Source organism: Apteryx mantelli, chromosome 1, assembly GCF_036417845.1.
Source record: "Apteryx mantelli isolate bAptMan1 chromosome 1, bAptMan1.hap1, whole genome shotgun sequence".
In the NCBI taxonomy this organism is placed as follows: Eukaryota; Metazoa; Chordata; class Aves; order Apterygiformes; family Apterygidae; genus Apteryx; species Apteryx mantelli.
The window spans coordinates 76,505,727-76,526,982 of NC_089978.1; the positions used below are offsets into that span (position 1 = coordinate 76,505,727).

The window sequence follows — 21,256 nt, forward strand, 5'->3', positions numbered from 1 at the left end:
TATTTTTCCCTTCTGGAGTTCTTTGGAATTGTACCACATTAGTGTTTTTCATAGACTGGATCCTGTATTTATAACAAAATTAAAGCATCTTTTAAGTGGCATAAATCACTTTACATTTTATTTTTGATGTGTATGTATACTCCTTGGAAAAAAATGGATGTTTACAATCTTAGTGTTTTCCCTCTTGTCATTTGGATTTTAATAAGGCTTATTAGGTACTTGAGTTTTACATGAAAGATTACTGTAAACAATGTGATCTGAAACAAAGCAGTAACACATTAGTAGCAAATAAGAAAGCCTTAGGACTTTGTTACTTGCAATGTATTTTTGAGTTCCCAGGTCAACTTGCTCTCCCTGCAGCCTGTGTGAGATGCAGTTATAGTACATGATGATGCAACACCCATGTTCCAAGTTACCAGCAGCCTATATCAATACTTGTTTATTTTTAAAAAAAAGGCACAGTGTTTTTAACTAGAATGTTTACTTGGTGTTTTTCAAGAACAGCTGAGAATTTTTGGAGTAGGCATACTTGGTCTGGTACTGTCAAATTGAAAAGGATGCAAAAAGATTGTTGCCTCTGAAATGTTTTATTACTATTCTGGCTATAAAACTCTGAATTAGTAAGAAGGAGAGTTCCACCTGCCACATCTTATTGCAGGGATATTTTCTCTTTCATTTTATTGTCCTTTGAGGGTTTGATTTCTTGTTATGATAATACAGTTAATTAGTTTTGATGTCTCTCTAACACAAGCCATAGTTGCTTTTATGAATGTTAAACTGATGCAGTGTAGCAGTAAAGAAAACCAAAGGGTGCCTATGTCCTTTATGTATTTGCATATGTATTTGACAGACAGTTACAATAAGAAAGCTTTCAGACAACTGATAATCATGGTTGCTTGTTTTTAAAAAACGTAACCCTTTTAAGCCAGAGAGTTGAATGTCATTGGTGGAGGTGTTTGGGTTCGTATTGTTTTAAGATGGCATGTTTCATCTTCATAGGTTTGCTAAAGAATCTTGAAGCCAGACCATACTGCTGTGTTTGCATCATGGGGAATCAGGAATAAAGTAACAGAATTCTTATTTTAATATAGGCAGTTGTTCATCTTTGATCCCAAAGATACTGACCAGTAAAACTTCAAAGGTTTTTCAGAGATGAACAAATTCCTATGCATCAGCTTCTCCATGGCAACCGTCACTGTAAATGTTCTTGGCCTGTGATGAATATGACAATTTAAGGTAGCTTAACTCTGTGAAAGAAAAGGATATGCTACCTTGTATTTATGTTGGGATAAAACATACACACTAGCAAGTAAAACAGGCTGTTTGGAAGTAATATGATGAGGATTCTTAAAGCTACTTAAATCAGATGCAGTCCTCCTTTTCCCTCTTTCTGGTCACGTGAAACAGCCTCCTTTCTTCTGCTTTGAGCAGCAGCATGGTTGTGCATTAGCTAAAACTGCTTATCGTGCTGCATAATCTAGATAAACCCCCCATGTTAGTGGGTTTGTGTGTCAGTACTCTTTTTCAAAAATTGTCAACATATATGCCTTGTTTCCATGCAGATTAAAAAAAAAGGCCCTACAGCTTATTTGGTGCAACTCTCTTTTCTCAAGCAAGCTCCCTGGGTTTTCTTTGCAGGTGTTCCGTAAGGATCTCATTAGTGCCATGAAATTACCAGATTCTCACCATGTTAACCCTGATGAATATTATATCTTTGCGGACACGTGGAAACAAGAATGGGAGAAAGGAGTTCAAGTTCCAGCCAGTCCTGAAACTATTCCACAACCTTCTCTCAGGTAACAGCGATTAAACATAGATCACATGCACCAAACATCAGCTCAGAAAAGATGGTCTCTCAAAAAAATCGATTGTCTAAATGCAGTCAGCATTCCCTTGTTATTATATTAAATCTACAATATAGTAGCCTCCAGGCTTCAGGTATGTTTTTAAATTAAACCAGGACCAATTTGGAAATCACTTCTGTGACACTTCAATCCAGACCAACTTCTTTCTGTACAGCATTGTAATGGCTACAGTGTGGGTTTAAAAAAAGGGATTTTTTTGCCCTAAGTCACATGCTGCTAAGGATAAAAAATAGTCTTTTCATTTGAGTGTGGTGAACTTAATAAATGGGGGGGGGGAACTTGCACTGTTTCCATGTTACTTGAAAAGCATTACTATAAAGCATGATAATATAGAACAGTAGGAACTAATCTTTAATAGCTGATACCTGATACAGTTTGCAGAAAGGCTAATCAGAACTTTGTAGCATTGTACAGATTGCTTTTATATGGAAACGTAACCTTTCTTAACCAAAATTGAGAACCTGTTTGTGCCCTCAAGCAGAGAACTAGGAAGTTGTGCTTGAATGATCTGTAGGGGAAGTTGGCCTTAAATACACTTCAGAATTTTGTATCCTGCATTTCTCTTGCATTTTTGATTTATTTTCCTGACTTGAGGTCACTGCTTCTGGAGTTGGTTCTGTACTGGTAGATCTTTGTGCACATGAAGACTTTCCTGATTTTGTAATTTATAACAAATTCTAATAGTCTTGTAAACGCTCTTTTCATCCCCTAAAAAGAATGGAAAAAAAACAGGCTTTTTTTTGAGCTGTGAAGATCTACATAGAGTGTGTGCTGTGACAAACAGTTAATGTTAGGTTCCTGTTTTTTCAAAATTGCTCATCTTGATCAAACTTAGACCGCTAAACTCTGTGCATAGCATCTCTGAACTCTTAAGAATCCCTTAAACGACTTAAGAGCATTAGTTATCGTGAAGTCCATAGGACTTGTGTTTTGGGGTGTTCTTGAAACTATCACTTTTTATATGCATAATCCTGTTAGACTAGGTGTAATTTAAGGTTTATATATTTTTTCTTTTTGCATTACTCTTTTTCATATTTAATCCTTTTTAAACACAGTGGAACACCTTCCCCCCCCCCCAAAGTTTTAACCCTTGCTGCCTTCTCTCTCCTTAAATAGCTTCTTCTTATTATAGAAGTTCAGTGATCTCAATTTCAAGAGATTGATAAGTGACATTTCATTCTCTCCTACTGTGCTTACACTAGGAAAATGTAACAGTGCCTTCCTGCAACCCTTTCTAGTGGAGACACTGTGTTTCAACATAAAAGTACTTTTGCCAGCATAGTTTTCAAGACCAAGATAAATGAATTGTCCAGTGAAAGTGCTGATGCCAGCATAACTTAATTTCCACTGGGGCTGTTGTCAGTACAAAGTTATTAAAAATAAATACATTGCATCTAATAGCAGTATTTTATCAGAGAAAAAAATTGCTATGGATTTGGCTGGAGCAGAGAAAAGCAAAGCTCACAGATGAATGAGGGGAAAAAAAAAATGAACAAGGTGAAGGGGGAAGAATGGCAGAAGAACGTTGCTTTTGCCAGCATTGACAACCCACATTGTCCAGTAAGAATTGTGTGGAATACTGCGTGACTGCTGCCTATTCCTTCTTTACTCCTCTTGCCTCGTTTCCCACAGTTTTTCTTTCCTCCCTGTACTCTGGAGGATTAGCTTTAGAAAGCATGCAGTGCTGTTCACGCATGGCACTGTTCCATTCAGTATCTCTGACTTCCTTTGACATACAGGGCTCTTGCGTTTGATTCAGAGAAAGATTGACTTTGTCTACCTAAGGTCAGTCTATCTAGTCACATAGGCCAGTTTCCTAATGGCATACTGAGTTTTATCTTTTAAAATAATTGAGAGGTCTAAAACACAGATGTTTTTCTCCCTTACTTCCTAGATGATTTTTAGCTGTTGTTTTTCCTGTACATGTTTTTCCTTAGCAACAGAATGGTTCTTACATAACAAAAATAATACATTTGTAATGTGGTTATAGTGTCACTTACAAAGTAAAGGTAGACTGTTTGTCCCAAATGAAGAGCAAGCATCTCTTTCCCTCCCCACTGCAATAGAATAAATCAAGCTTTCCTGAAAAAGCCAGCATCTTCAAAGTTATTGGTTGGCAAGATTTCTTTCTATCATTTAGGAAGACTGTAAAACAAAGATTGTAGAATTTTTTTTGTCCATAGTATTTTCTATGTGTTTCAAAAATATTTGAGTCATCAAGCTAGTATTTGCTGATTTGTTAAGTTATATACACAGTCTTACATTTTAAAAACTGTTTTATATTCACAGCAAATCTTAACATATTTTGTGTGAAGAAATGACATTTACAGAATCCCCTTTCCCCACCCCGGGTACACTTATCAGATCAATTTATAATCTGTGAACCACTGTGTTTCTTTGCACCTGGTCACAAACTTCTTGTATCTTTTGAGAATGGATCTAAAAGAGCTGTAGCTAACTCCTTTTTTTCTTTTTTTTTAACCTAGGATTGTAGCAGAAAAGGTAAAGGAAGTACTGTATACGCGACCCAGGAAGTATATCCACTGTTCCAGCCAAGAGCCCACAGAGCCTGGTTACATCAACATTTTGGAATTGGCAGAATCTGTGTGTCGCTATGACTTGGATGATATGGACATCTTCTGGCTTCAGGAACTAAATGAGGAGCTTACAGAAATGGGTAACTTCACAATATGTTCTAGTTTTTAAAGCAGCAGTTAATTTACATTATTTGAGTTGTAGTCTTTCGTGTGAGATCTCTTAAGAATCTTTGAGAATTGAATGGAAATGCTAAGAAAAATATTAGGTAATGACAGAAAGCTGTTTAAAATAATGAGGTGCTAGATCAGTTAATGTCTTACCTGTTGTGCCTAAAAACTTCTTCACATCCAAAATCGCGTGCAACTTCTCTAGGCTAAGGCAGGAAGGAAAAAAACCTACATCAGGTGGAGTTCATTTTAGGGCTTCAAAAGTTAAAAATTTGTGTAGGAGAAACATAGGTGTTTCCATTTCTTAAACTTGAACATATTATTGCTACCAAACACAGAGTTCTGAGGAGCTTGCATGCTGGGTTATTAACAGTTTCACACATGTTAGCTGGTTTAAAATCAGCTTAGTGAACTTTTTTTTTCCTTGCAAGTTATGAGTATGGATGGCTGTGAGGGGGAATGAACTGTGGAAAATATTTTGGAGTTATCACTGAAATAACTGAGATATGGTGCGATAGCTTGTATGGCTGGTGTTCTGCCATGGATGGATGCAGATCCTTTAGGAAGGACAGGTAGGAAAAACGGGGGGGTATTTGACACTCTCCTGGATTTGCTGTTCACAAACAAGGAAGACGTGGCTGGGATGTGATGATCAATGGCAGCGCTGGCTGTAGCAGCTGTGAAACAGTGGAGACCAAGATCCTGAGGAGAGTGAGGAAAGCAAGCAGTCTGGACTTTAGGAGAGCAGATTTCTACTTTTTCAGCGAACTGGTGGGTAGCATCTGGGAGGCAGCTCTGAAGGACAGGTTAAGAGGGCTAGCAGGACTTTAAGGACAGTCTCCTGCAGGTACAAGAACGGTCAATCCTGATACTCAGGAAAACAAATAGACATGGCAGGAGACCAGGTTGGTGAAGCAGGGAACTCATGACTGAGCTCCAGTGCAAAAGGATGTATGTAAAAGTTAAAAGCAAGAATAGGCTCACCAGCGTATACAGGGATGGTATTTGCAAAGCCAAATCATTTTGGGGGGAATCTTTGCCAGTGGAGATATTCAAGATCTGACTGGACAAATTTCTGAGCAACCTAGTCCAGATTCATTGTTGACCCTGCTCTGAGCAGGCAGCTGGACTAGAGCCCTGCTGAGATACCTTCCCACCTGAATGATCTGTGATTTTTTCTTAAATTCAGGGAGTGAAAAAATATCCTGGGATTGGAGAGAGTTCAATAATGGAAGGCATTTTCTATCAGCAGTCATTTTTTAACTTTTCCACTTGCCTGTTTAGCTGTTGCAACGAGAAGTGAAAATCAGTAGCCATATTCTTATATATGAAGTATTGTACTTAAATGATGCAAGTCTCTGATACTAATGTTGCATGGATCACAGAATCACAGAATGGTTGAGGTTGGAAGGGACCTCAGGAGATCATCTAGTTCAACACTCCTGCTCATGCAGGGTCACCTAGAGCACATTGTATAGGATGGCATCCAGGCGGGTTTTGAATATCTCCAGAGAAGGAGACTCCACAACCTCTCGGGGCAACCTGTTCCAGTGCTCTGTCACCCTCACAGTGAAGAAGTTTTTCCTCATGTTCAGATGGAATTTCCTGTGTTTCAGTTTGTGCCTGTTGCCTCGCGTTCTGTCGCTGGGCACCACTGAAGAGAATCTGGCTCCATCCTTTTGACACCTCCCTTAAGATATTTGTACACATTAATAAGATCTCCTCTCAGAGAGGTTGCAACCTTTGTTCATCTGAGCAAATAGTGTAGCATTGGCGGCAGCATCATTTGGGGCTGAGGTTTTTGAGAGGGATTTAGAGATTTTCTATAGCTGTGAACATCATAGGTTCCAGATACGCTAATTATAGTGTCCTGAAACTGCACGTTGAAGACCAGTCTTGTAGCAAATCATTTTTAAGTGGTTCTGCTTATGGTTAGCTTAAGTAATGGTAAGTGTGTATAGCATGTATGTAGTGTTCAAGGGAACAGGCAATACGGATTTAATCACATTTCTTATTTATTGCCAACAGTATATTTTTCTACTATTTTATAAAAAGAAAAGAAAAACAGTTTTCATAAGTCACGCTGATTGCTCAACTAGTGTACTAGATTGGGTGGTGGCAACTTTTTTATTTTTATAAGATATAAAGTGTAGTTTCTAAGTTTTATTTCCTAGAAAGTTACTCTTCAAAGTGAAGAACATTAAATGGGTGACTTTGGATGGTATTAGTGTTTCTTAAAGTGATGGAGATGGGGTGAGAGTTGTAACTACTAGCTGCTCTGATACGGAAACTGCTGTCTTGCTCATATGTTGTAGTATTTTTTTAAGGAGCAGTCTTTTCTTATATACAGTTTAAACTTGTATTCCAGTAGTAGGTCTATTTGTATTTATATAGCAATGCTGAAATTAACCAGTGAATGAAAAGTGGGGTTTTTTTGTTTTTGTTAATAAGTGATGGGAGAGTAGATGTTATTTACTGCTTTAGTTGCTAGAGGTTGTCCTTCTCTTTTTCTGCATCTCAGGTTCAGTCCAAGGTGCCTGACTGTGTTCTAATTTCCTCTCCCTATTCCTTGTTGTAGGATGTGGGCCCTTGGATGAAAACACAATGGAAAAGACGATTGAAGTGCTGGAACGGCACTGTCATGAGAATATGAATCATGCTATTGAGACTGAAGAAGGATTAGGTATCGAGTATGATGAAGATGTCATCTGTGATGTGTGCCGGTCCCCTGACAGTGAAGATGGGAATGATATGGTGTTTTGTGACAAGTGTAATATCTGTGTCCATCAGGTTAGTGCCTGCAAAAAAGTTGACACTATCCTGTGATCTTAGTTTACCTTGGCAAGTGTGGAGTTTCAGCTAGCAATAAATGTTAATTTGGAGGGCTTTGAGATTTTCTAGGTATGAAGGATGGTGCAACACTAAGTGAAATTTTTGTACTCTGACACTTATAGTAGATTTAGTGGCCTAGCACAGTAAATATATAGACAACTATAGTCTGAGGAAGGAATGTGAAGTGAGTTCTCAGGAACTGCTTGTACTTCTTCTGTGACCATATACAATTTTTTCCCCCCATTTTTGAACCTGCTTTTGAAGATTAGAAACAGGAATGCTTTCTGCCTGTATGTAAAGAATTTAAGAAGAGCAGGGGTTTTTTCTTCTTGATTGACTAGTTAATTGGCCGGACATGGTCAGTCCAAATATAGACATCTCAAACCACATGTAGACACTTTAGCAGACTTACTTTTATTTAGAAGGCATAAGCACCTGCAGCAACTGTGCTTTCAAAATGAATGCTTCTCATGTTTATAGCATTGCAAATGTAGCTTAGACTTCATGCTACCTGAGCTCAGCATAGTCAGGCACAGGTATCCTTACAATCAAGAAAGGGACATGAATCCTGTGCTCTCTGATGCATCCTGTTTTGGAAGAGGTTGTGCTATGAATTAGAGAGAGACTAAGAGGGTTTAAAAAAAAAAATCTTTGTGACAAGTGCAGGTAATATTCAGAAAACTTATCTGGTTGAAAAAGAAGCTTTCCCTCCTCATGTGCAGCAGGCCGGCTTTCAGCTGGGCCACTTTCCTGTTCTGATTCACTGTGTGAAACAGCCATGTGAATGTGAGTGCCAGTAACAAGGCCGCTGACAGGAACACGACTGGCAGCTGGGCTGACTGTTTCAGATGCAGCCCATGCTTATGCTCATTTGAAAATAATGATGGATTTACAGTCAGAGGCTTGCAGATCCCTACTGACAGCTGAGGCTGAGCTGACGACCCGTTGCCTCCTCACTCCTGCTCCTTCACTGTGCCTTTTCCTAGACTGGGATGTCCTGACCCCCTGAGCACTTGCCTTTGTGCCCCAGGCTTGGGAGGCGGGGAGGAAGAGTGAGTTGTTTGACTCTCCATGCCCTAGGGCACCATACACCTGTTTTTGAGGTGAGTTTAAGCAGGGAGCAATGGTGCTGAGTCCTAACACCTTGTTCCCAGTCCCACATTACCCTCTCCACATGCTGTCCAGCACTCTACTTGACCGGGTCGCAAAACAGACTGGGGAACTGGTGTTGATTAGAGCTCAACCTAGCAAAGCAAAAAAAAAGGCTTCTTTATTTGGTTTTAGTCTGGATCAGCTCTGGTTCATGAAGTAGTGTCAGGTCTGTCTGTCATCATGCAAGTTTGGAAGCAGGGAGGAGGAGTGTGAGACTTCCTTTTTCATTGTGCCCTCTCAGGCTGGTTGAAACTAATCATGAAACTGCTGTTTTAGTCTAGACCTCCTCAACTAATTGACTGGATTAAATTAAAATATAGTTTCTGTCCATTTTTGAGCCTCTAAATGCATGTGAACTTAGATATAATGCCACTTTTGCATTAGTTTAATAGTAAGGATGTAGGTGTGACTATACCATATAATAGAAGAAAACACTTGTAAAATTTAGATTACATCGCCCTCTGCTGGGTTTTCATAACAGTGATAACATGTTACATCAAAAGAGTATGTTGGTTAGTCTGACTATCTTGGAATTTTCATCATATAGTATTTAATTCGGGAAAATCCCACTCTCCACAGGATATGGCATAAATGTGCAATATTTTACAATTTTTTTCTATTAAATACTGAGATCTTAGAAAGCTGGGAAAGCGAGCATAGGAAACTTCTACTATATTTGAATGTAAAACAGTGGTTACAGTTAATGATCCTGTTTTGTTGACGCTTTCAATATTGCTGTTCCCAGACACAATGTTAGGAATGGTGAGATACACTAGGAAAACTGCCTTATTGATAAAACTTTCATTTGTGTTTTGTGGAATTAGACCTTGTTGACAGCCAGTGGTTTGAGATACAGTGAGCTTTAAGCAGAATAGCAGGGTTTTTTCCCTCCTCGATTGACTAGTTAATTGGCCGGACATGGTCACTCCAGATATAGGCATCTCAAACCACATGTAGGCACTTTAGCAGACTTACCTTTATTTAGAAGGCATAAGCACCTGCAGCAACTGTGCTTTCAAAATGAATGCAGCAGAATATATCTGTGTATGTATGTAGTTAGCTGTTATGTTATGAACTGCTGAGAATTTGAAAAAGAAAACAGACTTTTTTTTTTAAATTATCAAGTTTAGCACCACTTAAATTTCTCAATTGCTGGGGGGTTAAATGCAATACTGAGGAAACAGGCATAAAAACCAGCATGTCAGTATATGCCATAACTTTTGTTGCAGTATTTTATAAATATTTAAAGTGACAAACAATTCTCAGAACTGTAACCATAAAGGTAATGTTGTAGGAAGCAGTCTTCAGTCAAACAGCTCATATCCGTTCACATCTAAGTAGAATTATGTTAGATTGTAAAGTTACTAGTGGTGGGAAACTGCAATTTAAAAAGCAGATCACATGCAGAAGCTAATTTGAAGGGATGTCTACATTTTTTTTCTTCAGAAATGTAAAGCCAGTAAATGCAAAGATTGAGGTTCTTATCAGTGTTATTTTCTAGTCACAATGGGTATGTTTTTATACATAAACAAATGCCAATGGACAAATTTTAGAAAGAAATGGACATAAAAAGACTTTTTATAGTCTGTTTATCTTTGATCACCTGACTAGTTTTATGTGAAGAAATTAGAGAAGGATTAAATACCAATCTGTGGTGCCAAGCTGTAATGTTAGTATTTGAAAGCTTTGTGCCATATGAAAATTAGTATGAATGTTTGTGTGTAAAATCATATCAGTGTAATGATTTCAATATACGTTTTCTTCCAAGGCATGTTACGGAATCTTAAAAGTCCCCGAAGGGAGCTGGCTGTGTCGCACATGTGTTCTGGGAATACATCCGCAGTGTCTCTTATGTCCCAAAAGAGGAGGTGCCATGAAAGCTACCAGGACAGGGACCAAGTGGGCACATGTGAGCTGTGCCCTCTGGATTCCAGAGGTAAAACTTAATTTATGCCCTTTTTTTTGCCTTTTTTTTTCTTTCTCTTTCCTTTTTATTTTTTTAATTGTAGGCTCTCTTCTGTGTCGTCATTCTTTCCTCTGCCTTTTTACATTCTCATGATTTAAGGCATCTGTGTGGCTTAATACTAGACTTCATTCTGATGAGTCTGCATGATCTGTGAGGATGGGAGAGAGTCCAGCTCATGTTCCATTAATTAATCACTTTGTCCCCTCCATTTACTGAGCAAGCACTTTAGTGTCATTATGGCATCTGAGTGACCTGCTGGAAAGGTTTACTGATTTAAGGTAGTGTTCGCTGTACAACTGCAGCTTCATTGTCTCTTTTACTTATTTCCTGGTGCATGTGTGTGCTCTCAGTTAGGTGTATAATTTTCATGAATACAGCCACTTTCCTTAAGAAAAAAAAAAAGGGGAGAAAAAAAAGGAAAAAAATTGCATTATTCATATATAGTTGACTCTAAAATAGGAAGGTGTTTGTAGTTAAATTACTTTTTTGAACTAAAAACTTTCTGAATTGTAGGGAGGTGAGGCTTTTTATCCTTTATGCTTTATTTTGAAAATAAAGGTTTTTATATGTGTGTGTATATATATATTTAGTTAGTTTAATATTGAAAGCTTAGACTTCTTGTATTTTGAATTAAATTTAGCATCACATAATTCTGTAAATCAGAATATTCATTAATTTATAGGTGGGCTTTGTGTTTAATTTTGTGCTCAGAATGATAGTTCTGCTCTCTTTCTGGTAAGATCCACAGATCCATCCATGGCAGATGATTTAGCCTGAGCAGGTAGCCAGATCTGTTGGCACTGTGACATCAGGGGAATGCCTTATTTCCTGAACCTTCTGCTCACAAGAGCAGCCAGGTCTTGCTTTTACAAAACATTTTCTGAGGAATTTGTTAAGATTCTGTGTATGTGTGCTTTTTTTGGTTTTTGGTTTTCTTTCTTTTTTTTTCTTTTTTTTTTTTTTAACTTTGTAGGCAGACACAATGCATACCTCCTAACTGTGTCGCAAGAATATATTTGATTTTTCAAGGAGGTTCTCTCTGCAATTCCACTTTCCTGTCAGGTCTGCTTGCAGTTGCTGGTGTCATCTCAGCCTTCAAGGAAAGAGGGGAGTTGAGAAAAAAACAGAAGCTAAAAAAAAAAAAAAAAATTTGTCTCCCAACTTTACCTCCCATACTTGAAGTGTCTTGGCTGGAAGCTCTCCTGGCTCTGAGCAGACCATTTCCTAAAAGGTCCTTTCTGCATGTATTTGCCATGATGCCTGATCTAACAGGAAGGGAATGAGGAGGTTTGGAAACCGGCTGACTGCCATGCAGGCAGCATGCGCTGCCTGTCTGCTCTGTCTGGCCTGGGGAGCGAAGCTGGGGGCAGTGCAGGTCTGCCTGCACCCGCAGCTCAGTTGGTGCCTGCCAGCCTCAGGCAGCTCTGCACCTCCACCAAGTGCGTTGGCCCAGTGAGGTGGTGACGGCTGCTAGTAGATGTGGGAAATGTCTCTTGGATCCAGCCACCCTCTCAGTCTCCTGCACTGTCACTTCTCAAGCAGTTCAGTCACCAGGGAAGCCAGAGAAAGCTTCAGGAATCTCTGCTGACACCTTGGTCTGTTCCTGTCTAGAGAGTCATCGTGGCCTTAGGTGCTGCAGGGACAAGAAGGGCACAGATTTTGAAGACCTGGAGATACCTGCAGATACTTCATGGGGGGGTGGATATGTTTTCCCATAGACCTACTCTTCTTTTCCCCAAGCCAGAGCACGGTGGAACCTCCCAAGAGGGAAACAGACAACTAATGAAATCCCCTTTGAGCCTCTAACAAAATGGAGCAAGGCAAAATGCAGAGAAGAATGATCTGTAAATGTGCGTGTACCTCATGGTAAAAGGCTGAAAGAGGGACCTCATGGGTCACTAAGTAGAGGTTAGTGTTGCTGGAGGCAATGGCACCAGATAATTTCCTTCATTAACTTGTTCAGCCCTGTCTTACATGGTTTTCCCTCCCTTCCCTTCTGAGGTAATGCTGTTGAAAGGCTTTCTTAAACTGCACTTGCCTGGGAAATCTGAAGCTTTTTACTTTCCAAATGACACTCAGTTTTGGTTTATATCCTTTTATTCTTCTGCCATTGTAGTCTTTTAGATTAAATGTCTCTTTTCTTTCATGCCTTCTCAAAGAGCATCCTCTAAAAGAGGAAAGACTTTGAGACCAGAAAACTTGCAGAGTGTTTTGAAATTCAAAGATTCTTCTCTGCCTTAGATAATGCATTACTGTTATGTCCTCCCTCAAAAATGTGTTGTCAGGTAAAACAAAGGTTTTTTTCCTCGATACAGTGGAAAGGTATCAAGTGATTATCCTTAGCTGCAGTTGTGAGTGGCTGTGGTCTAGCCATTGGGCTGTCCTTCCCAGCTGCAGATGCTCATCTTTGCGCACTGATGTGCAGCTGCTGGTGGCAGGTCACCAGCCAAGCAGAGGATAGCGGGGTCACGGGAGAGATGTGCGCTCACAGGCATAACAGTCGCAAATAAGAGGCTCCAACAGTGCATGGTTTTCACCTTCTCCCACTCTTAAAACTTCTTCAGAGTACAGCAGTCAAAATGTAATCTCATATAACCTGATGAAGTAACAGAGAAGACAGCCACATGTTAAGGCAGATTGATCGCTTCTGTCTTGGGACAGGAGGTTTTGGGGGATGGAAAGGTTGGCCTTTTTGCTCTGTGGATCCCTTGGGGACAGCCAAGTTCAAACAGGCATTGCCTTGACTCCTTTCTTTAAATGTTAGAAACATGCAGGTGGCATGAGGCCAGTATAAATAAACTGCACCTGACTCTGTAAGCTCCTCTTTATGCTTTCACAAAGTGAGGTAATGTAAACAGACAGCATTACAAGCTGAATGGACAGTATTTTCAACATAAATATTTCCTGGCCTTGTGAACCCCCTCTGGGGATGGAGTGGGGAGAGGCGTAAAAGGGGCAGAGGAAGGGCCAGGGAGAAAATCTTTGTCAATTCCCAGCTACTGCTGGGAAGCACAGTGCAAAACTGGTACGTGTCCATGGATTCTGATTTCTTTTAGAAGAGAATATAGACAACAGGACGAGTTGAGGCAATCTCTTAATTCCCAAAGGAGGTCTTGCCTTGTAGGCAAGTGGTAACTGGGGCAAGAGCTGGGGCCAGTCTTTCTTCATCAGAAACACCTGTGCAACTTGTAGCCAGCTCTGTCTTGAGCAAGGTCAAGCTGGACTGATGAAAGGCGCTCTCATTTTGAAAGTAAAAAAGCTGCCTTTGATGTTTAAATGAGAGTGATTCTGAGAAACCATTCAAGAGTTTTGAGAACAGCTTTGTCTGTTTTCCACCAATTTATAGGAAAGCCACAATGGATGAAACTGGCTGTCATCTCTTCCCAATGAGAGCATTGCTTGCTGCCTTCTTGTTCTCTTTCTAGTCTTGTGAAAACTAGGCCCGTTCTGAGGCATCATGCTATCTTTCTAATGAAGACTTCCAAGAACAGCTTGGGGTTTTTTTGCAGATAGATTATGCCATGTTTCTTTTCCTCATCTTGCTTTCTTTATCATTTGAGCTGACATTTTCTTCCAGTATCAAAAATGAGTCATGTTGGCTTTTTAGGTGCAAAGTCCTCTCATCTTTCCCCAGGGAATTTTTCTGACAAAGGTTTGACCAAAGAGAATGCCAACACAGAGCCAGTAGCAGGCCTTCTGGATTGCTGAGTTCAGGACAGTTGCTTGCGCTTGTCACTGGGCTGAGTGGAAATGCCATCCAGCACCAGGTTGACTTCAGGATGTTCCAGAAGATAAAACTTGCAGCTGGGGGACTGGAGAGTGAAATAGTATAGCGCAAATTAATCTTATTTGCATCAACTTCTGTCACTAATTTATGAACTGGTGATCAGCTGCTTTTTTTTTTTTTTTTATGTGAAAATGGTGAAGCAGGTATCCTCTTGTGAAGCTGTATTTCCCATCTTTTTGACTGATTCTCAGAGCAATGGAAAAGATGAGAATGACAGAGTAGCAATAGTAATCAGTTTGAGCATAGCAGTTATGACTCCCAGGCTTGATCAATTTAGTATTGCTATCTTTGGGAGTGTCTGCCTCAGTCTCCCAAAACAAAGACTGTCCTTCCTCTGGGATTAAACAGGCTCTAAAATGAATACTTGCATCAAGTGATTGCTCATGTGTCCCAGAAGCAAAGCTAGGAAATTCAGCCTAGGTTACTGGCTCTTGTAAAGGTGGTAGTTTAATTATCAGGTGCTAAACTAATTTGTATAATCTGGAGTTTCCTAGGGGAGTCTTATTATGGAGGTTGGAAGAGCAATCTGTGAAAAAGACTGTAGTATAGTGCTTGTTAAGTGTTCTACAAAAATATTGCTGTTCAAATCTCAGCCTCAACTCCTTTCTTAACTTTATTCTGACCTCACAGTGCCGCAGAGCATGACCTAGGAGTCTCCTTTTGAATTCTGAGATCTGTCCTTGTCCCATCCATTGGAAATATTAGTCATAATGGGGTCTGCTCTGTTCAGGTGAATTGTTCATATGAAGCATGGGGATCTTCTTAGCTAGAAACAGTATTGTATTTTATATGCAGATAGTCCCCCTTAGCACACAACCTCTAAATTCAGGAAGTGTTCCTCCTTTGTGTAAGCATCAAAATCCAAACTTTTGGAGACTGGCAGAATAGTTATCTCTCTGAAATCTTCTGCCATATGGCCTTCATTTTGGTATTGGCCCAGTTCTGAATGTTGACCATTCAGAGTTGCCCAGTTCTGTTCCTGCACTGGGATACATCCTGCCTCTTAGGAGTGCTGCTGGGATGCCAAAGGATCATTTACCTCCATTTTGGTGTCTATATACGAAGGACAGTTCTGTTTCCCAGTATGAACAGCAGATGGCTGAGAAATTTCTGTCACAATGGATACGTGGACCTTAGTGCAGCAAAGAGGAGAAAAAGATATCTGTGCTTATCTGAAATTTTTTTCTTTCTTTTAGTCTTAATATCCATAATCTGGTCCACCAGAGATAAATGGATCATCCAGAATAAGTATGTGAGAACTGGCACACAAGAATATACCATGCTTTGCAGCAAGAGAAGTTTGTTGTATTCTCTCTCAAATCATGTGATCTGTAGTTAGAGAAGTGTATTAGAATCGCCTCTTTCATTGGGAACGCTCAGTAGAGGGAATGCAGGGAAGCTAGGCTTTCCCTGGCTGCTGCCTGATAGATCTGGTTCTGCCCCAAATTGTGAGCTGGCGGAAGCAGCTATTGTAGTGAATCTGTGGATCTTAGAGGAGAAACTTTTCAGGTAAGTATGAGGAAATACTCCTCTTTCGTTTTGATTAACTTGTGTTTTGGTACTTGCTAAGTTGAACCTGTTAAAGCAGCTCAGAAAAATACAAAATTGAAAGGAAACAAATTTAACAGTAACTTAATGCAGTCTCTTAACTGCTTAATAACCAGACACACTATAGATGCCTTAAATGCTTTGAAGAACAACAATTTCTAGCAACCAGGTTAAACCAGTAGGTATGCCCCAGCATTTTTTCATGTGGGATCTTGCAGTGTCATTTGCTAAGGAGTATGAGCACATCACAGAATCACAGAATCACAGAATCACTGAGGTTGGAAGGGACCTCTGGAGATCATCTAGTCCAACCCCCCTGCTCAAGCAGGGTCACCTAGAGCACATTGCACAGGATTGCATCCAGGCGCATTTTGAATATCTCCAGAGAAGGAGACTCCACCACCTCTCGGGGCAACCTGTTCCAGTGCTCTGTCACCCTCACAGTGAAAAAGTTTTTCCTCATGTTAAGATGGAAGTGTCTGTGTTTCAGTTTGTGCCCATTGCCTCGCGTTCTGTCGCTCGGCACCACTGAAAAGAGTCTGGCCCCATCCTCTCGACACCCTCCCTTCAGATACTTGTACACATTGATAAGATCTCCTCTCAGCCTTCTCTTCTCCAAGCTAAACAGGCCCAGCTCTCTCAGCCTTTCCTCATAAGAGAGATGCTCCAGTCCCCTAATCATCTTTGTGGCCCTTCGCTGGACTTGCTCCAGTAGTGCCACATCCCTCTTGTACTGGGGAGCCCAGAACTGGACGCAGTACTCCAGATGTGGCCTCACCAGGGCTGAGTAGAGGGGGAGAATCACCTCCCTCGACCTGCTGGCAACACTCTTTCTGATGCAGCCCAGGATACCATTGGCCTTCTTGGCCACAAGGGCACATTGCTGCCTCATGCTTAACTTGGTGTCCACCAGCACTCCCAGGTCCTTCTCAGCAGAGCTGCTTTCCAGCAAGTCAACCCCCAACCTGTACTGGTGCATGGGGTTATTCCTCCCCAGGTGCAGGACCCTGCACTTCCCTTTGTTGAATTTCATGAGGTTCCTCTCTGCCCACCTCTCCAGCCTGTCCAAGTCTCTTTGAATGGCAGCACAGCCCTCTGGCGTATCGGCCACTCCTCCCAGTTTTGTAGATCTTTCGATGAGATAAATGTGTGGTTATGTTTCTTCTTCTTGTATTAATGGCTAGTTTGTTTTTACTGCCTCAACAAATGCTTTCCATGCTGCTTTTGTTTACAGGTTAGCATTGCTTGTCCGGAGAGGATGGAACCAATCACAAAGGTGTCTCACATTCCACCAAGTCGATGGGCTTTAGTATGTAGTTTATGCAAACTGAAAACTGGTGCTTGCATTCAGGTATGTACTTGTCCTGTAGTGACTCTTGAGTCTATGTGAGGGGGGAATTTAGTTTCTGAATTCTGTTCTTCCTGTGCTCAGTGATGCTGAATGATGAAGACAAGTGTTGGATAGCTGCCTGTGTCCTCATAGCTGTTTATGCTCTTCACATTAGTTCACTAAGCACCCTATAGCATAGAGACTTAGGAGTTAGTCAGAGTTGCCTTCTTTGACTAAAACTGTGAAGATGTGTAAGCATGGCTAGTATACCGATCAGAGATTGGTGGAATGGTCTTTCCTTTGAGCACTCTGTTGGCAAATGAGAAAACACGCTTTGTAGACGTTGCATTTGAAACTACATGTAGCTATTTTGAAAGGAGGAGGAAATATTGGACTGTTACCCTTTTCCCCCCCCCCCCCAAACCCGATGAAGCTAACTTGAGAGTGCAATAGATATTTTTAACAATACTTAAGAAATGTTTTTGTAGGAATGGGCTTTTATACAATTAAGATGATTTTGTTCTTCTGATTTGTTGCTACTGTTGGTGACTTATTTTATTTCCTCCATTTGTAGTGCTCTGTGAAAAGCTGCATCACTGCCTTTCATGTCACCTGTGCCTTTGAGCATAGCTTAGAGATGAAAACTATTCTGGATGATGGGGATGAGGTCAAGTTCAAGTCGTACTGTCTAAAGCACAGCAAAAACAAACAGAATTCTCTGCCTGACATTGATGAGCACCCCAAGAGTGTGTCAGACCAGAAGCAAACAGAGAGTGAGAAAACCAGTTTGCGAGCCCAAAAGCTCCGAGAGCTGGAAGAGGAATTTTACTCACTAGTTAAAGTAGAGGATGTTGCAGCAGAACTGGGCCTACCTAAACTTGCTGTAGACTTCATCTACAATTACTGGAAATTAAAGCGAAAAAGCAACTTTAACAAACCCTTGTTTCCTCCCAAGGAGGATGAAGAAAATGGCTTGGTGCAGCCAAAAGAAGATAGCATTCATACTCGCATGAGGATGTTCATGCATTTGAGGCAGGACCTAGAGAGGGTAAGAGTTTAAGTGGTAAGGATTTGAAAAAATATCTGCAGGTGAGCTAAGTCTTTGTCCATGGACAAGGAAAAAAATGGGAATGGGAGAAGCATGGGCAGATGATTTAAAAAGTGTATGCATATTGGTAAGGCCTTTCAAAGGCCTTTGACTCCAGTCTTGTGATATGCTGCATTGCCTGCTGCAGAGGCTTTCAGGAGCTGTCCCTTCTCAGTCCAGTCACAGATCCAAAATGTAAACAGTACTTCCTGACTTGCTTATAGGTATCTCCTTTATATATTTTAAGATGCATGCTTCTATGCACAGTGGACATATTTGCTAATCAACTCTTTGCTTTCATCTTCGATTGAGTAAATGTTTAGTAAGTGTTTATTTGAACCAGTTGTAGTAGTTGCTAGTGATACTCTTACACATTCAGGACACCCAGATGCTCTTAGCCAACTCTGGATTTGGAAAAATGAGTTTGTTTCAGGGAAGCAATAAGTATTCTCTGAGTGTGCCATAAGCTTTTGAGGAATCCTGAAATATATATTAAATCTGAACAGAACTTCTCACCCCTTTGAAGGTAGTTAGGTAAAATCCTAGATGGTTAACTTGTACAGTAAGTCCTGACTCCACACAGAAGAAAAAAATGAATGCTGGCATGTACTCAAACTGCTTCCCATGACATCTGATTCAAGAGTCATACTCACCTTTCTTCTTCACTAACGTGCCAGTGTCTACTAGTCCCAGGCAGTGCCCGGGCTGAATCACTCGTTGCTCTCTGGAACTAGATGCTTTAACTGCGGCTAGCTCTGTCTTAGGTGCTGTAGTTAGCAGTCTGAAAGCAACCCACTGAGTCTACTACTGCTTGTGGCTTTGCTGAGTAGAATGAAAAGGAAATTATCTTTTTATCAGTAGTTGACTGTGCTCTTAGGTGTATCAGATTGCCAGCTAGGAGATGGTTTCAAAAGGTGGAGTCTTTGAGCAAAATCCAGGGTAGGAATTTCTTAGGAATCCATACAGTTTGTCTTTTCCTGGCAGCTGATGGGCAGGGAGCCAGCCTTGTTACCACTTGGAGGCTGCCCATTAATTCACTCTGTTGGCTGGTGATCACCTGTTCTTCTCAAGTGCTTAGAGACAGTGAATGTAGAGAAGGTAACAAAGTAAACTGGGCATGCTAAATGTGATACTGAGACATCGGGGAAGAGAGGGGAGAAGGAAAAACAGAGAGAAAATACAGCGTTTTAGGAAAAGGGAAAACAATAATGGGGAGAGGAGATAGATCATGAAAATACAAGGAGATGAGTGTTGGACCTGGGACTTGCACTCATCAGTCTAATCGTTCTCTTTAGTCTAGTCAAAGTTGAGCTCAGATCTCTTTTTTCAGGACCACTTTGGATATGAATCCTTATTAAAAAAAAAACAAAACCTTAATATGCCTGGAATAGATTCCCCCCCCCCCAATAAAACACTTCAGCTTTTCCTTTGTATTAGAAGAGTTGTTGGTTTGCTTCAAATTTTGTTGAAATTGACTTAAATATTTTCAGTGGAGGTTCTTTGTAGTTTGAAATGCCTGGCTAAAATTTTCTGAACTTGCGCTGCAAGATTTTTCCACTCAGTTATGTGTTGGGATGAAAACAATTTTGGAATCTTGGGATTTCTGTTCTGGGGAGAGAGGCTCCAGTTTCTGAACAGCTAGAGTTTATTGAATGCTGGGAAAAGTGGAAAGTGGAAAATACCTTTCAACCAACCCATATGTTGCTTGGCTGTTCTGCAAGTTCTTTCAAGTCTTTATCAAGACCTTTCAGTGCCTTTTCTTGTTTTCTTTGCATTAGGTGGAAATACTGCTATAAACTAAAATGAATAGTTGAAAGTAGAATTATGTGGCACTGTAATGGCAAATCATTCTATGTAGCATTTTGCATGGAAATTCCAGGAGAATATAGTATTGCCTACAGTAACATCCTCAGCATAGTATGTAGTGGAAGCAGTTTTACAGATGAGAAGGTTTTCGAACGGTGCTTTTCTTTCGACTAGGATTTTGTTTGCTCGCTCTAATAGATGGAAATATAGTCCACTGTCTTGCAGAATATATTCAGGGCATTCATTAAATTGGTGCTTTAAACAAAAATGCAGGAAATTGGTTTTCTTTCCCCCTCCCCGCCCCCTCCAGGTGGTAGTTACATATGTTCAATAATATTCCTAAGATCTTTGCCAAGAGGTTTTACACATAGAATTTTTTTGTTTGTTTCTATTGTCTCTTGTTACTGTCTCTATAGGTAAGAAATCTCTGCTATATGGTGAGCAGGAGAGAGAAACTAAAGTTGTCTCACAGTAAAGTACATGAACAGGTCTTCAATTTGCAAGTCCAGCTCATTAATCAGGAAATTGCTGCAGGTAATCATATAAATGTAAAATGTATTTAAACTATATCTCTTTATGCCACTACATAGTGTTTTTAACATTTTAAACCTGCCTTGAAAACTTCTCTGCACTTATCCAGTCAACTAAATTAGCAACATGCACAAAACATCTTAATCTTCAAATATTTACTTGGATGTTTCTTCTTTCATGAGTATTTTTGGTATATGCTGATTAGTTATCAGTTACTATGAATCACAGAATTGCAGAACGGTTGAGGTTGGAAGGGACCTCTGGAGATCATCTAGTCTGCGGCATACAGATAGGAAGTGGTGGTGGTTCCAGGCTTTTTCTTCATTGGGCTGCTGTGCTGTTTCCCCCACAGGAAGCCCTGTACTCTGCTTTTTTCCCCAACTGAAAAGGTTTTTTTTGCTGGCTGTCAGTTGTTAATTTCTTCAGGTGAAAGTGAAGAGAGTGACTAATAGAAATTGTTGTTCTCATGTTGGCTTGCATGCTTGAACAGCGTGAAGAAGAATTCCTCAGCTTGTGATCTGCAGTTACTATCCTTCCTTAAAAAAGATTTTTTGTACTTTGTTTTTTAATAGTGAACAGTGACTACAGATGTACCAAAACCAACTTTGCCCTTAATTTTTCTAGCAAGTGTCCTGAAATAAGGAACA

The 21,256-nt window shown here is 40.3% G+C and overlaps 1 protein-coding gene across 2 annotated transcripts in view; it reads left to right on the forward strand.

Annotated features, from left to right (window-relative positions):
* The window catches only part of JADE3 (jade family PHD finger 3), a 73,466-nt gene that overhangs the window by 46,438 nt on the left and 5,772 nt on the right, over window positions 1-21,256 (forward strand). For both annotated transcript variants that reach the window (XM_067295870.1, XM_013950753.2), the window contains 7 exons: window positions 1,639-1,796; window positions 4,352-4,542; window positions 7,149-7,360; window positions 10,323-10,490; window positions 17,090-17,206; window positions 17,760-18,233; window positions 20,495-20,612. In XM_067295870.1, coding sequence (XP_067151971.1) covers window positions 1,639-1,796; window positions 4,352-4,542; window positions 7,149-7,360; window positions 10,323-10,490; window positions 17,090-17,206; window positions 17,760-18,233; window positions 20,495-20,612 — 1,438 coding nt within the window. The remainder of the gene's footprint in view (window positions 1-1,638; window positions 1,797-4,351; window positions 4,543-7,148; window positions 7,361-10,322; window positions 10,491-17,089; window positions 17,207-17,759; window positions 18,234-20,494; window positions 20,613-21,256) is intronic.